Genomic DNA, 15,899 nt, shown 5'->3' on the forward strand with positions numbered 1-15,899 from the left:
TTTGGTACAGGCTGGCATTATGCAGCTCAGACTCATAGTGATTTTCCTGTTTCAGCCTCCCCAGCACTGGGATTACAGGCACATGCCACCACACATCATCTTGGTGGCCGGTTCAGCGCACCCAGGAGCGGGACCGGAGCTGTGGTGCTGGGCATCAAACCCCAGTTCTTGAGCCTGCCTAGCCAGCCGCTTAGACCTCTGAGCCAGCTCCACAGCCCACAAATGTGGTTCTCAATACTATGGCAGTTAAACCTCATTAGTGCTCGTTCTAAAGTGAGGAGACTTAAAGCAAAATTCTATGAATCCAAAGTTGGTATGTGATATGAAAAATTAAATAAAACCTTTTAGTGAAAACCACTGAGATGCAGGCCAGAGTCATCTGCCACTCTCTGCCTATTTTCACTCCACCAGTTAGAAGGGGAAGCGACCCTGGTGGAGGCGCTCGAGTTCAATACACGAGACACGCAAACCAAAACCCTGTTTCTTTCTAAAGCACCGCCCATCACATAACCTAGCATATGTTGAATAATAGCTTTGGCATAGAAAAAAGACCTGTATTCAAAATATATAGAACTCTTTGCAATAAAATAATTGTAATTTTTTTTCTACAAAATTATAATTTCTTTTGTATCATTATCCCAGTAAAAGTCCAAATGCAGGCTTGTTTCAAAATTGAGCTCCAGGCCTCTGGTCAGTCTTGCCTGTGCTTCCGCTGCCATGCTGGCAGCTTGCCTTGGAGCTAGGCCACCCTTCACGGTTCCTCTTGGGGAAGCTCCTGCCTGCCTTCCACTCTCACCATAAGCCGAATCAGCATGAGGCTGCAGCAGAAGCAGCCAGGTACCAGCGCCACGCTGTGGACATTCCAGCCTCCAGAGCCACAGCCAGGTAGACTTCTGCTTTTCATAACTCACATGATCCCACATATTCTGCAATGAAAACAAAAAGGAGTGTTCCCGTGAAAGCCTGAGAGAGTATTTTCTCTCCATGCAGCTCTCCTTAGGCACACTGTATATCATGACTCATCCACATGGCTGACACTGACAAAGGACCTACGAACTGCAGTACAGGGTTCCAGGTTAAATCCTGAGGGGATTTGACTGGCCTTATCAGATACAAAAACTACATTTCTTGTTACATAGGTCTTGCTTTATCTTGGTCTCAACCATCCAGCAGAAAAGTATAAAAACAAAGCGTAAAAAGTAAAGCCATATTAATATGCTAAGCTGTAAAAGGCTCAAGTCAACAATTTCTGACATTGCCAGCCATATGGATAACCCACTACTATTACAGACTACTGGACTATATTGGAATGTTTTGCTGAATTCACACACCTACAGTATTTAAATAACAATGGAATACCCTTCTCTGACAAAACTAAACAAAAAAGGGGATACAAATGAATGACCATTTTGTATCTGTATATTCAAAATAGTTAGGATAGATATACAGCTGCATTCTCTTCAATGAATAGAGAGATTTGTTCTAATAGTGTTCGTGGACAGGGTACCATGTCTGCATCTTATACAATGAATAACCACTAAGACAATGTACAATGTAATAATTATTGAAACTGTCCTATTAATCTGTTTTGAAACTGTCTCATTGCTATTTGTTTCTCAATAAAATTATTTTTAAAATAAAAATAAAGAAAGAAGTGTAAGATGCCTTGCCTTTAACAAATACTCTCTGGAAAACTGTTCAACCTCAGGTGAGTTACTATGGAACATGCAGAATGGCTGATTGTGACCTTTGTCTCTATATTTCTTGTTATATTTCTGAATCTGAGAGCTCTGCTGGCAGTAGCTGTCTTGCTTTCTGGGTAAATCGGTATGATTACTAAGATGTTTCCATTCAGAAACCTTTGATTCCCTAATATATCCTGTCATGTCATTTAGCAGTTCTCTTTCTTATGTGCCACAGTTCTTAATGTTACTGCATTTTGTTTTGCATCTGTTGGGTTTGCACAATATCAGAAAATAAAAAGAGTAAAATGGAAAAAATGAAATCCACAGAAAATTCACTGTGGAGTGTCACAGTGTAATAAAATGTAACATATATATTTAGGTCAATTTTTACCTGCATTTTAATTGTCAAACTTATAAACTGAAATCTTTTTAGAAAGCTAAATTATTTTCATCTTAATATAATGGCACAGTCAGCTCTGTAATGCACTTATAAAATTCAAGCGATTTTGAAAGAAAGACTGTCACAGTGTCCTGGTGTGTAGTAAGAAAGCAAAGGCTTTGATGTTAAAAGACTTCATGCAGCGAAGGGTGATAATTATGAGCAGGGCGATCCCGGGGCGGCTGCGCTCCCAGCGCCTCTGCCTGGCAAGTGTCCACAAGACGTCCTGATGCTTTCCTGTTCTCCTTTCTGGTGGACTCAGATGCTTAAAGAATAATTATAAGCTCATGACTGGTAAAGTAACTACTGTCCAAAAATGTGGTATCTAATTATAACAATTGGTTATTGAACACTAATACGGTGGTCTGTGTCAAAAGGAACTTTAATTAAAATATTTGTGTATATATATACACATGCATATATATACACATACATAACAGATGTATAACTAATGTAGCATACATAATATAGACCCAAAATGGATACACTGATACCTGAGATAGGAATACGTATACATATGCATCAACTGGCACAATCAACCCTTTTCATCCTAAGTCATCAAGTAAGCAAAGGGTTTTATTGTTACTGTGCATTCTTAGAAAAAGCTCTGATGGAGAATGCTACATAAATGACTGGTATTTAATCAGCTCTGCTCTTGAGTTGTTTAAAAGTAGGTCACAGATTGAATTGTTCTTAGGAAGCTGATGGGGGCTATGGACAGACCTGTTCTCACTAGTAACAGGCATTTTATTAACCCAATATTTCTTGAGGAAGATGATCTCATTAAATGTTTGAGGAGGAATTTAGTTCATTGACTTTAAGCCTCAGCACCTTAGTAATTACTGAAGGAAAAATTGTTGAATTTCAAACTAGCTTCGCTGAACTTTAGTTTTCACCTTTGGGAGAGTGCGTGATGAGGCCCCAACCCTGTGCTTCTTAAGTTCAGAGAAAATTCGTGGGCATTTGTGTAGAAACTCAATCTTATCTCAGTTGTGTACTTTAGGGTCTGTTCTACAAATTGACGTATTCACTGTGAAACTGGGCACTGCCTGCGCTGCTACGCCTTTGTGTTCTCCACTGATTTTGTGTTTTCCTCGTGCCTTTTCAACAACGTGCTGCACAGCGTCTCATCCACTGAGCTTCTGGTTTTCATCCTAGGACCCTTTACTTTAGACCTTTTTTTATTTCACATTTTGTGGAAGGAGACTGCAGAAATCACTTGAGGTTGAGCAGTAATAATGATAACAATAACAATAACAATAATAATAATAATATACTTGCAAAGCAAAGAACTAATATTTGACTCCCCTCTCTTAGCTTGACATTCAAAATCAGTTGAATACCACAAAAATATGCGGAAACTAATCAACCCATTGATCTTTCACATTGCTTAGTACTAATAAGTCTGGCAAAAGACTCCCAATATGAGAGCAAATGCCCTTCCTTTTACTAGAGTATTATTTGTTCTTACTTTTTGGATCATGACTTTCTAAAATATAGTAAAGTCTGACCTTTAAGTGGCTACTTGATTACCTGATGGAAATCATCCAGAATATGGAAGTAGTCACTTCCCAAGAAAGCCAGAGAGTAAAGAAGACTGCTCCAATGAAAAGCTCTCAAAGATAATACACTGATGTTCATCCTAAATGTGTTCTCATAAATGACAGACCCACTGGCAGCACTGGAGATGAATTTCGTAGAAATAAAATATGTGAGGCATTTAAAATGTTTATCTTTTATTACATTGTTTTGTATTTGTAATCTTATTTCCTGCTATTTGCCTTCCAGTATATATATTTTAAAAACCCCTCAACTATGCCTTATGTGCAGTAAGCATCCATCCTGGTAGTATTTGATAGACTTATTTTGAGTGTCTCCATGTATCCAGACGGGCAAGGTACTGGAGTTACATGGGTGAGTGAGACGTAGTCTTTTCCCTGAGGAACTTTATATTCTGCAGTATTTTTTTTAGCCTTTGCTTTAAATTTTCAAAGAAATTGTGCAGTACCTTTTAATATTTCAGTTTTTATCTCATATACTTAGCCAGGCAGTGAGCAAAATCCTAATTTTGAAAACAACAATTGACACAGTGGATCACTTCTAATTTAAAGGATTAATTCTTCCATAACACGTTCAACATAAATGGATGTGCTAATTGATAACTTTGTGCCAGGGACACTAGCCTAATTGGATGGAAATTAAGATTTTCCTAAGCAACCTGTTTGACCAACTTATTAAATTATCTGGGCTGGCCAGATAGCTCAGTGGACTAAAGTGCCTGTTTATGCACAGGGACTGGAATTCAATTTCCAATATGCTGTGCTGGCCCCATCCCCAGGGCCACACTGAGACAGCAACTGAGACTGGGCATGGTGGTGCACACCTGTGATCCCAGTGTTTGGGAGGCTAAAACAGGAAGATCACGGTGAGTCTGATCTGTGTAGTGAGACGCTGTACTAAATAATATCCGTTTGTACTGTTACTATAGATAATACAACACTACAAGATCACTTTTGGGTCTAAAAAATACCTGTCTTGCTGAAATTCTGGGTTTTAGTTCCCCATGCTTCTTGCCCATCAGCCATAGCCAAACCGCTAGAAATTCTGTGCCTTTGGCAGAAAATCACTCAGGTTCATACCATCTTGTACCTGAAAAAAGCTACCTTAAATATTACATTATCCAGACCCTGAAGTGTTGGGCTCAGAGGTAAAGAACCCGGAAAGGTGACGCAGTGTGTCTAACATTTCCAGGTATAGAACTGGAGGAAGATAGCAGGACTAGTACACAGCAGGGCTGATTTCAAGGGCAGCTCTTGCACATACTGTACTGGCCTTCCGTTCTTTTGACCTGTAGCACATTATTTTAAGTTTTCTTTTTGTTCTTGGTACCCATTGAAGGAAAAAGGATTTACTTTTAGAAACAGAACGAAAGCAATGACATATACTCACCACTTTCTGTCAATGTATTTTGATGATAGGTTTGCAGGATAGATGTGTATAAACTATACTGTACCCTACACAAAATTAACTTACAGTTGTTTAGCAGCAAAGGTGGAACCGTGTGGCTTCAGCTACTTTCCGAGAACTCTAGGTCTGATATATTCTTAAGTCATAGTGTAGGTCACATTTCCTGTTGTTGGAAAAGGTTTAATTTCACATTTTAAGAGGGTTTAGTCTATGATTAGCTGGCTTCGCCACATAAACTTCACAGAGAAAGAGTGTGGGGAAGAAAAGCTTTAGGTCAGAGTAGCTTGGAGCAGAGCAAGCAGATGATGCCCAGAAGAGAGAGTGAAGGACCAGATGGGCCTCCTAACAGTAAACCACTTGGCCCACCTGGCTGGGCCGCAGTTGGCCGCACTGGTCCTTCCAGGGAGCTCCGTGGCCAACCATGCTGACATGCCACTCTAACCAACACAGTCATGAAACAGCCATTTTACAAATGAGATTTGGTAAGAAGCTATTGACAAGCTGGGGACTTCCTGACTCCAGGACTTCTTGGTTTGGGGCTTGTAACTGAAGAGTGTAGGATTCGGACTTCATGCTGCTGGCTCCTGGAGTCTTGTAGGGACAGTGAGGTGCATGTGTGTGTTTGTACTCTTGTGTTGGTTTTGTATGTGGTGGCACAGCTGCAAAGGAACCATTGGTCAAATATTTTAATTCTTATTTAATACCTCAATATTTCCCCTTGTGTTGTAACAGATAATATTAAGTTCTGGTGGAAGAAAGAAAATGCAGTATTACCATTACTCGTAGTCTGATTTCTCCTTAAGCATTATCACGTGATAACAGATTACTGAATGAGTCATTTGGGCCACAGACATATGACTGTCTAATGAGCGAGGAAAACTAAGATGAAGAGTTTGATCCAGCAGCTTAGTGTCAAGGGCAAGGAGGCAGGAGTCCAGAAACTGTGTCATAAGAGGAGGCACCAAGGTCAAAGACCGTCCAGGTGAGCCCAAGTCAGGTCACTCACTAGCCAAGGAGAGAAGATGGTAAACCAGACGAGAAGTACAGAAAACAGCAGAACAGTAGAGAGTGTGAATGGTCAGTGTTCTCAAAGTTATGGCTCATCCCGGGAGTCTGAGGAGCTCTCAAACGGATGGTACTGGACCCTGTCCCAGATCCTCTCTTTAAGCAGGTCTAGATCAGAACCTGAGAATCTGTGTTTCTCACAAGCTTCTGGATGGTGTCAGTGACATCTCTAGACCAACCTTTTGAGAAACAGTGAATTCCAGAGATAGGTGGCAGTATCTGCAATGATATTTTATGAACTTCTAGAATATACAGTTGGGTAAACTGAGTTTTTTAAAGGTTGGGAGCAGACTACAGCAATTTGGCTTTTCTTTTACCTTTTTACCTGGCTTTTAAAAAAGTCAAACACATAGTTCAGAGTCTATTAAGATACACATCTTTATGCTAAGAGCAGAATAAGTCCGTATTCTTGCTCTATAATTATATACAGAAATCACTCTGGATTGATGCAAGGTGATTTATTTCTTGTTTTGCAGTTTAAGAGCTCGTGCAGAGCTCTGAGTAAGCGTGTGTGTTCTGCAGGTAGGTTGCCTCCAGTCAAGTCTGATTCCACCACTGGCTTTTGCCTTCAGGTCCCAAATTTCTTAGACTCAGAACTTCCTTTGTGAAGAAAGACTTTTATAATTCTCTAAGTTTGTTTTGGAGATTAAATGAAGTAGTGAGCTTAAACCATGGGCTGGAATGCTTGGTACATAATAATTGCTCTATAATTGCTGGCTATTATTAGCACCCCAAAGTAAATGTCTTTGTTCAAGAATGTGACTTTGTATATAATACTTCGGTAGTTATCTCAGGTTTAACCTGATAGGTTCTTCTCTGTGTCTATAATTCATTGTAACTCTTTAGCTAAGAATAGCCCTGAGTTGGCATGAATTTATAAATTATATGTAAACACTGTGCTTCAGAAGACAAAGTGTACTTAGACAGCCAGGAACCAAAAATGGCCTCTGGCAAGTCCAGACTGAGCAGAAATACCTGCTGTGGCACGGTGGTAAAGAGCCCCAGTGGTGGAACTAGGTAGCCTGGCTCTGTTCTGACTCTACCCTAAATAGCTCTGTGACCTTCTTTGACATACTAGATCTCTGCTGTCATAGCTCAAGTGGGGGTAATAAGAACAATAATACCCATTTGAAATGGTTGTGGGAAAAATATGTGAGTGTGTATGTGTGTGTCTGTGTGTGTGTGTGTGTGTGTACATGCACATGCAGACCGTACACACAAAATGATTAGACCCTGGGCATTAAACGAACAAAGCACTTAGGATGCACACCCAGCACAAAAATAAACACCTCTATGGTTTGCTGTTTTGTGTATTTACCTTGTATGTAGGTGTATTTTGTCAGAATTTTGTTTTTAAGGAAAACTGGCCTGAAAAATTGTTATTCCCTCCTCGTCTGGTTCAATAGAGGCCAGCGTAGGTCTGTGATGAATTTACATAATCAACAACGAGCATTATCTTAATCTATGTCAGAAGACAATGCCTCTCTCCATTCTTGCATGGCCTTCTCAAAAATACCATTGGCCTTTCAGATGGAACCAGAGTTCGCATCTGTCAGACAACAGAACCTTTAATAATAGCCTTAAATGAAGGGCTTCCGTTCACACTTACAAAATTTATCAAAATGTACTCCCAGAGGACGTCACTGATGCTATTATTGCCAAGTTTGGTCTTTTCTCCATCTATTGTCCCCCTAGTCTGGCTTCAGAACTGGACATTATCAACCTTTCTCTGGGTATTCTTGAGATTGTCCTTTTCCTGGACAATTTTAGACATGAATTCTCTCGCCACCATTTGGTGTTTCTCACTTCACCATCTCTCCCTGAGTCACTCATCTGCTGCGCTCCGGGCTGTGCCCCAGCCCCACGCCCATCCCTGCCTTGCTGAGGTACCTCCCCCAGTGAGTCCACGGTGGTTTCTGGGCTTCCTCTTCCCTGGAAGCCCTCAGCATCACACCTGCTCTCTGAGCTCACATCTGGCCTCAGACTCCCAAAGGCTCTGCATTTTCACTTGAGTTCTTCCTTACCACATCAAAAGTGGACTTGAATTTCTTTTAGAAATGTCCACCTTGCGGTACCTTAAATGTCAGAACTACTGCGCATGGTGGCGCCCCTGAGCTGAATATTCTTCTTTCTCTGACCCATTCATTATCTTCTGTCTCCTCTCTGCCAGTCGGCCTGCTTGGTCACAGCCTTATTACCCCACAGCCACCTCTTAGGAGGTAGGAGGCACCTCTGAGGGCCTTCTGCCTATGGTCCATGTTGAGCAGCACCGGCAGGTTAACCTCCCTTTCGAGGGCGGACCATCCATTCCAGAACCTCCCATCCCACGTACCTTGAGCACAGACACATCTGCCTTTCTCATATTCCCATAGTCTGCCTTGTAAGCTTGCAGCAACCACCACCCCCTTGGGCCCCGATGGACCCCTGCTCTGAACAGGCCTCTGCCGGTGATGCTGCAGTCTCACCTGCTCACCACCTCAGCTCGCCCTCTCTCCCCTGCTTTCCTCTGTGCCAGGCCTGTGCTTCTGCAGTAGGCACCAGCTCTATTTCAGGTGAAGAAAGATAGAAACAATTCTTTAAATACTCTTAAATTATGTAAGAATATAGCATAGCATCTGAACCAGGAAAAACACACAGAAAGAGAATATTGCCGCTGAAGGAGACTAAAAAAAATATGTGTCCCTAATCCCCTTATTATAGAGATGAGAACTCTGAACAACTGAGACGGATATTCTAAAATCTAATGGCTCTATGTTCAGATTTATGACTCCTTCTATTCATAGCAAATGCTATCTCATTGCCATTGACATTTTAGGAAATGTAAATATCCATATGTGCAAAAATATTTAAAAGAGAAATTACAATATCCATATGTGCAAAAATATTTAAAAGAGAGGCTTTTGTGTTTCACATGCGAGTTCATGTCTGTCCTGCCTACCCTACCTCGGAAACTTCCGAAGTCACTCACCATCAGAGTCCACACCTCACAGAGCTTTCCACCAGCCGGGTGAGGCTCCCTGGCTAGTTGACTCAGTACAGGACTCAGAGGAAAGTCTATGTAAGAGACTCTGCTGAAGTCTGCTTAGAGTGAGCCCCAGAAAGCCAAAATCCAAGTTGCAAAGCACTATAAGTAGTGGCAAATGTGAAAGAGGGATCCACTGCGAGATGCAATTCTGGTTTCACCTTCGAGAGTTAGATCATCGTTCATGGTTAGGAGCACAGGCTCCACAAGACCGTTCCCACTTCAGACACCAGCTGCAAGTTGAGCAGACCCCAGAGGCTATGCAGAGTCCTGAATGGTGGTACAAAATCAAGGTTCCCAGCAGCCGTTTAGAGTTGATAACTTGCTAGAACAACTTGCAGACCTGAGCAAAGCATTTTCATTTATGAAGAATTTAGGGAGGTGGGAGTAGTAGACATGTATATTGTCTGCTTAAAAGGAAGGTTACTATGTGCTGTTACGTTTGTCAACAAAATTCAGAACTGCTCTAAAATGTGCTATGTTATAAATTGTTGTTTTTTGCTGTCCCGTAAGTGGAGCAACACACTAATTTCTACAAGTTGTGACTACTAACAGAGAGCAATCACCTCACAGACTTGTACCAGAGAGACGAAACCATCCAGGTGACAGGAAACAGAAAAATTAATGGAAAATCATTAAATTTTTATTAAAAGCATGCAAAACAGGACTCACAAAATAAAGAAATCCGTGGGGTGAGATCTACGAGGGTTCCACATATCTGTGTCCTCGGAATCTGTGTCCTAAGGACACATCACCCTCATGGGGATCAGCACCAACTGTATCACAAGCCCAAAGCTTTTTCAGGCCTTGGTATCCTGAGACTCCTCTTCTCTCTTCTTTTTTGATGTGGGTTTCACTCACTGCATGGACATGATTGATGATATCATCCACAGTGCTACTGCAGCCTCAACCCCGCCTGCATTCCTGGAGTTGGGCAGCCCGGCTCGGGCTGAACTCCCCAAGCCAAAAGCCCTAGCGTTTTAATTCAGCTCTGGTTTTCATGGCATGGTCAGCTCCCACCCTGCAGCTATGCGGGGAGTACCTGTAAACTGCTTTAGTAGTATGAATATAGGTGTTAGCTCAGGGCTCCACCATGAGAGACAAGGACACTTCTGCCATTCGAGAAATTCTGAGGGCTAACACACCTTCGCAGGAAACCAGAACAAATGGATAAATTCCTTACCAAACATACAGCATACGGTAATGAGAAGTTGACTTAAATTACAGAAAAACCACAAAAAGTCTGATAACTACCAACTTAGAGAAACTCACTAGAAAAAAAAAAATGAGTATAAAATAAGTGGTCATCAAACATTGTTTTTCAGGGCTGGGGAGATGGCGCAGTGGAATAAGTGCTTCCCTGGCAAGCACAAGGGCCTGAGTTCAATCCCTGGTTCCGCCAAAACAAAACAAAACAAACATTGTTTTTCCTTACATTTGTTTTTCTCTCATTTATTCAGCAATATTACGTATGTCTTATACTAGTGAATGAAAATATAGTGCTACATTGTCAATATAAAAATATTTGTATTGCATAGAAAAAGATGAACTATAGAAACATTCTGTTTATTTTTATCTCAATCTAAATGAATCTAAGGTGACCAGTTGGTAATGATTTCATGTCAAGAGTAATGTAAGAAAACCCCCAGCGTATTAAGTAATTGGCATCAAAATTTATGAAGAATTTAAGGAGGTAGGAGTAGTAGAGATGTATATTGTCTGCTTAAAAGGAAGGTTACTATGTACTGTTACGTTTGTCAACAAAATTCAGAACTGCTCTAAAATGTGCTATGTTATAAATTGTTGTTTTTTGCTGTCCCGTAAGTGGAGCAACACACTAATTTCTACAAGTTGTGACTACTAACAGAGAGCAATCACCTCACAGACTTGTACCAGAGAGACGAAACCATCCAGGTGACAGGAAACGGACACCTGCAGAGTCCGCGATTCCCGAACAACTACCCCCGGAACCTGCTCCTGACGTGGCGGCTCCATTCCCAGGAGAAGACAAGGATCCAGCTCTCGTTTGACCATCAGTTTGGATTAGAAGAAGCAGAGAATGATATCTGTAGGTAAGCGAGGCAGGAACTCCCTCAGAGGGCAAGGTTCTAGAGGGAAAGAAGGGAAGTCTGTATTGGCAACATCGCACGAATCCTTCCTTCTGACCCCTTGGGGCCTGCAGAAGTGTTCTTCCTCTTTCACAAAGTCTGTGTGAGCCCCAGCTGACAGAGTCCCGCAGCCTGCTTCTGTGCAAGGCCTGATAACGTGGCATGGCTCACAGAAGCACACTTTGGCTGCTGTCATGACTGTGTCCCCAGAGGCATGGATCTGGAGTCCCATGACATTTCCAGGCACAGAAAGGCCTGTGTGTCTAGGTGGACGCATCCAACATCCGGGCCACCTGGATCAGCGGGGTGTGGCCCACCCCAAAACCTGCCTTGCGCATGCGCTGTGGGGTGTGGCCCTGCTTAAAGTCTACCTCATGCATGCGCTGCAGGGTGTGGATCGCTTAAAGCCTGCCTCGCGCATGTGCTGCAGAGTGTGCCACCCCCCAAGCCTGCCTCGCGCATGCGCTGCAGGGTGTGGCCCTGCTCCAAGCCTGCCTTGTATATGTGAGTCGAAGGCACACTGCCCTGGGGAGCTCTAGGAGCTTGCAGAGGCCGCTGTCGCCATGACTCCCGCGGCGCTCAGAGAAGGTGGTGGCTGAGGCCCTCCTCCAACTTGTACTCTAAAGTCATAGTTTTAAGGGCTTGGACATGTGTGGAGAGAAAGAGGAGGTAGGGCCCTGATCTCTATGTTGCTGGAATGTCTGTTTCCTGTAGTCTGCAGCAAGGGTACAAGATGCAAGCTGCGCCTAATAATTTTCTCCCTTCTTAGCATATCTATCAGAGAGTCCAGGCCGTTGCTCTGTGAACTGTCTGCTCACAGCATCTTACTTGCTTAATTATCATGAGTAAAACCTGAGGAGGATTTTCCCCTTACCTTTTTATACTTTGGGCATGCACTCCCTCCGCATTGCCAATGAACTACTGAGCTGCTAAATCCTCTCAGCGGGTTTATTTCCCCTTGCATAATAAAGCGAGGTGCCTCAGATTCCTTTGTCTTTTGTTGAATGTTTATTATACTGACAGTTTTTATTATGTGGCTATTTTTCTGAGAATAACAACAGTGACTATTACTTTCAAAGACCATAGAGGGTAATGTATGCTAGAAAGCAGAGACAAATAAACGCACGGAGAGCCAGTTAATATTTACAAAGAGAATAAACTAAAGCTGATCTTGTGTCTTTTCAACCTTGAAAGGGAGAATTAATTTTCTGCACTCGTAAAAAAAAAAAAAATCATTAAAAGAAAACATTGAAACATAATTAAAGATGATGACATGGAAGATGCCTTGATCTGCTGCTACCTGCAGAGCCTCTTAGACTCAAGTGTGGACCCTTTTCTTTCTCCCCCCACACCCGCTAATTCTCCAGTACCAGTGTCTGATAAATTAGTTCAACTCTAACACCACCTGCTATTTCCAGTTAGCGTGTGATCCCTCAAGCTATGGGTCCAGTCCCTGCCTTGAATGTAAGTAGCTGCTCACAAGCCCGCCATATTTCAGACCAAGCCGTTGTAAATCTGGGGGTTCCACACGTCCTCCTTGGCTTAACAAAACTCAAGGCAGTGCTTTACGTATCCTTTCCAGTTTATTATAGAAGATGTAACTCACAAATAGCCAAGAGAGAGAGGTAAAGTATCTCACTTACTTTTCTCTTGTGGTTGAGATAAAATACCTGATACCCAAAGTTAAACAGGAAATGGTTTGTTTAGTTCACAGTTTTTAGAGGTTTCAGTTCATAATGGACTGGCTGCAAGGCCGGGTGGCACAGGGCGGAGGACCATCACAGAGGAGAAACGCTTCATGGCAAGTGGCAAGGAGGAGACAGCAAAACCAGGCAAGGGAAAAGACAAGCCTCTTTCTGTCCCCTAATTGCATCCGGGCTACCAGGATTAGGCTGGTGCCAAACCAATCAGTAGCTTGATTCAGTAATCATACACCCTTAACCTCAGCATCACACTCTTTAGATTCAGCCACCTCTGAAATACCGCCACCTATGACTGCATGAGGTTTTGGGAAGGCATCTAGACACAAGCCGAAACAGGAAACAAATGAGAAGCACACCTTCTCTATGCGTACCATCTTCTAAGGGCTTTCACCAGGACCGAAGCAATCTGAACCCCACATAGAGAGATGTTTGTGGAGGTCATTATGAAGGCCTGGTTAATTAAATCATTGACCACGGATGATTAGGTGCAAGCTCTAAGCCCTTTCCCCTCTGCAGAGGTCCGGGACTGAAGCTATAAAGTGCAGCTTTCTAACGGTGCCTTAGACTTCTTGGTCCTGCCTCACTCTGAAGCTACCTAGGGGCCCATCAAGATTCCACCTCATCAGAATAACTTCGGTCTGGGGAAAAGGGGCTTATGATGAATAATAAAGATCTTCCTCTCACCCCAAATGACTCAGAAGCTCCAAGGGACTTAAGGTAGGATATGGACTTATAATACATATAATAACATATATATGTCACTATATCATAATATCACCAAGGAGAAGCCATTCGTGAACTAAGGCTCTCATCCAGACGTGAGCACTTTGAACATCTTGGCCTTGAAAATGGGAGACTGAGTGTTAGGGTGGTGTCCTTTCTGGGCCTGGTTTTAAATGTAGGTGCTTCTCAAAATGTAGAGAATGACGTACAAGAGGGAGCTAAATAGAAGGAAGGAAAGAATCAGAGACTTGCTTCAAAATCCTCCCTAACAAAAGCAGTGGTGTATCCTTGACTTCAGATTCAGCGTTTTAATTGAACTGATATTTTTTTTTCAAAAGAAAGCTGACCCATTGTGTTATTAACAAAATTTCAATTATGTTCGTGCTTTGTGCAGTAAATATGATTTACACGTATTATGTATAAAATGAAACACAATTGATTTCCTACCATCTGTTCCAAAGCCTCCTTGATGTTTACATTGTAATGTTTTATTGCTTGAATAATGATTCTTTGTTAGTATTTTCACCTTCCAAGCACCATATAAATGTTAAGTAATTAATTTACACAGCACCCAAAAGACATCCAGCTGGTAAAATTGTATAAGCCTTCTTGTTTTCCTCATAAGGAAACTGAGGCGAAGGACAGGAAAGTTCATTAATCACTGTTAAAGAAATTTAGTCCTAGCGTCATTTTCACCTCCTTGGTTTATCCTTTCCAAACCAATAAGAACTCTGAGGTCCTTGGGAAAAACTAGTAACTTCCTATGTTTTTCTTTATACTCAGACTTCCTGTTTCATAGGCAGGTTCCTTCTGGTACTCATAACAGAAGAGTCATGAGGTGGACCTGCAGCTTCTGCCACTGCCCACCCTGAATACATGTGGAGTCATTTGAGGAAAGGTGGAGATGAGGACTGTGACTCAGATAATCAGAGCCGAAGGGCAGGTGGTTCAGCCAGATAAGGAAGATGACCCAAGACGGCAGGGGTCTCAACGTAGAATAAATCATGGCAGGGAGATGCAAAGGGCGGCACTCGAGGTGTTCTGCTGTGTGCTGGGACGGTAGGACAGCGCACAGGAGCTTGAAGATCAAGGTCCCACAGCACGACTAAGGAGGCCTGCGTGTTCCTCAGTCTGGGCTCGGGTTGTCTGAGCAGTGCTCACGGTCGGCCTGCAGTGCCGAGTGCCTCGGGAGGTCCCTGTTCTGCCTCGCCGAGGTTGTTCTAGTATCAGCACAAGTCACCCCCCGAGATTATAGGCATTCTCTTCTAGCAAATGTCATCGCTTATGATGGCAGCCAGCAAAACACAGGTTCCAAAAATTAATAGAACAAATAGTGTCATATCCACCTTTCTGCCACAATGAGACTGCTGATTCTATAAATGATATCCAGCCTTTCCTCGAGGAAGCCCCAAAGTGATAAGTTAACTCAAAGTGGAGATTTGTTTTAAAAACTTTGTCAATATGTGGGCACAGAACTTCAGCTACATCAAATGTAGTCTGGCAGATTGCAGTGGTCAGTTGGGGTTTTCCGGGGCGTTTGTTTGTTGTTTGTATTTTTGTTTCTGAGACAGAATCTTGCTATGCAGCACAGGCTGGCCTCAAACTTGCACCCTTATAGCGGCCCTCCCACCTCAGCCTCCTGAATGCTGGGATTAGAGTCAAGCTCCACTATGCTCGGCTAGGGTTCTCAAAATTTTCTAAACCCATTTCTCTGGAAATAGCCCATTTTGATTATTGATGATTGGCCTGGAAACACTAATAATTGGGTATTTTTTTTTTGTTTTTGGGGGGTATTTTTTGTCTTGAAATAGATTATCACAGTTGAAGTTGGGAAGGCCTTACCCCAAATTAGCATTTTTTCCAATGATAAATCTTGAAAAATCATGTTAGTTTTAATTTTTTAGTGAATTTATAAATTTAGAAATATACCTAAATTAAAACAATTTATACCAAATTGATCCTAGATATGACTTCGTGGAAGTTGAAGATATATCGGAAACAAGCACCATCATTAGAGGACGATGGTGTGGCCACAAGGGAGCTCCTCCGAGGATAACATCAAGAACAAACCAGATAAAAATAACATTCAAGTCTGATGATTACTTCGTTGCTAAACCTGGTTTCAAGATATATTATTCTGTGCTGGTAAGTTGCTAAGCTGCCTTATTAGAAGCACACATTAAGAGC

The 15,899-nt window shown here is 42.2% G+C and overlaps 1 protein-coding gene across 2 annotated transcripts in view; it reads left to right on the forward strand.

Annotated features, from left to right (window-relative positions):
- The window catches only part of Pdgfd (platelet derived growth factor D), a 232,152-nt gene that overhangs the window by 143,791 nt on the left and 72,462 nt on the right, over nucleotides 1-15,899 (forward strand). For both annotated transcript variants that reach the window (XM_004626141.2, XM_023709548.1), the window contains exons 2-3: nucleotides 11,064-11,250; nucleotides 15,677-15,857. In XM_004626141.2, coding sequence (XP_004626198.1) covers nucleotides 11,064-11,250; nucleotides 15,677-15,857 — 368 coding nt within the window. The remainder of the gene's footprint in view (nucleotides 1-11,063; nucleotides 11,251-15,676; nucleotides 15,858-15,899) is intronic.

The sequence above is a fragment of the Octodon degus genome, unplaced genomic scaffold (assembly GCF_000260255.1).
Source record: "Octodon degus isolate 3935 unplaced genomic scaffold, OctDeg1.0 scaffold00012, whole genome shotgun sequence".
Classification (NCBI taxonomy): Eukaryota; Metazoa; Chordata; class Mammalia; order Rodentia; family Octodontidae; genus Octodon; species Octodon degus.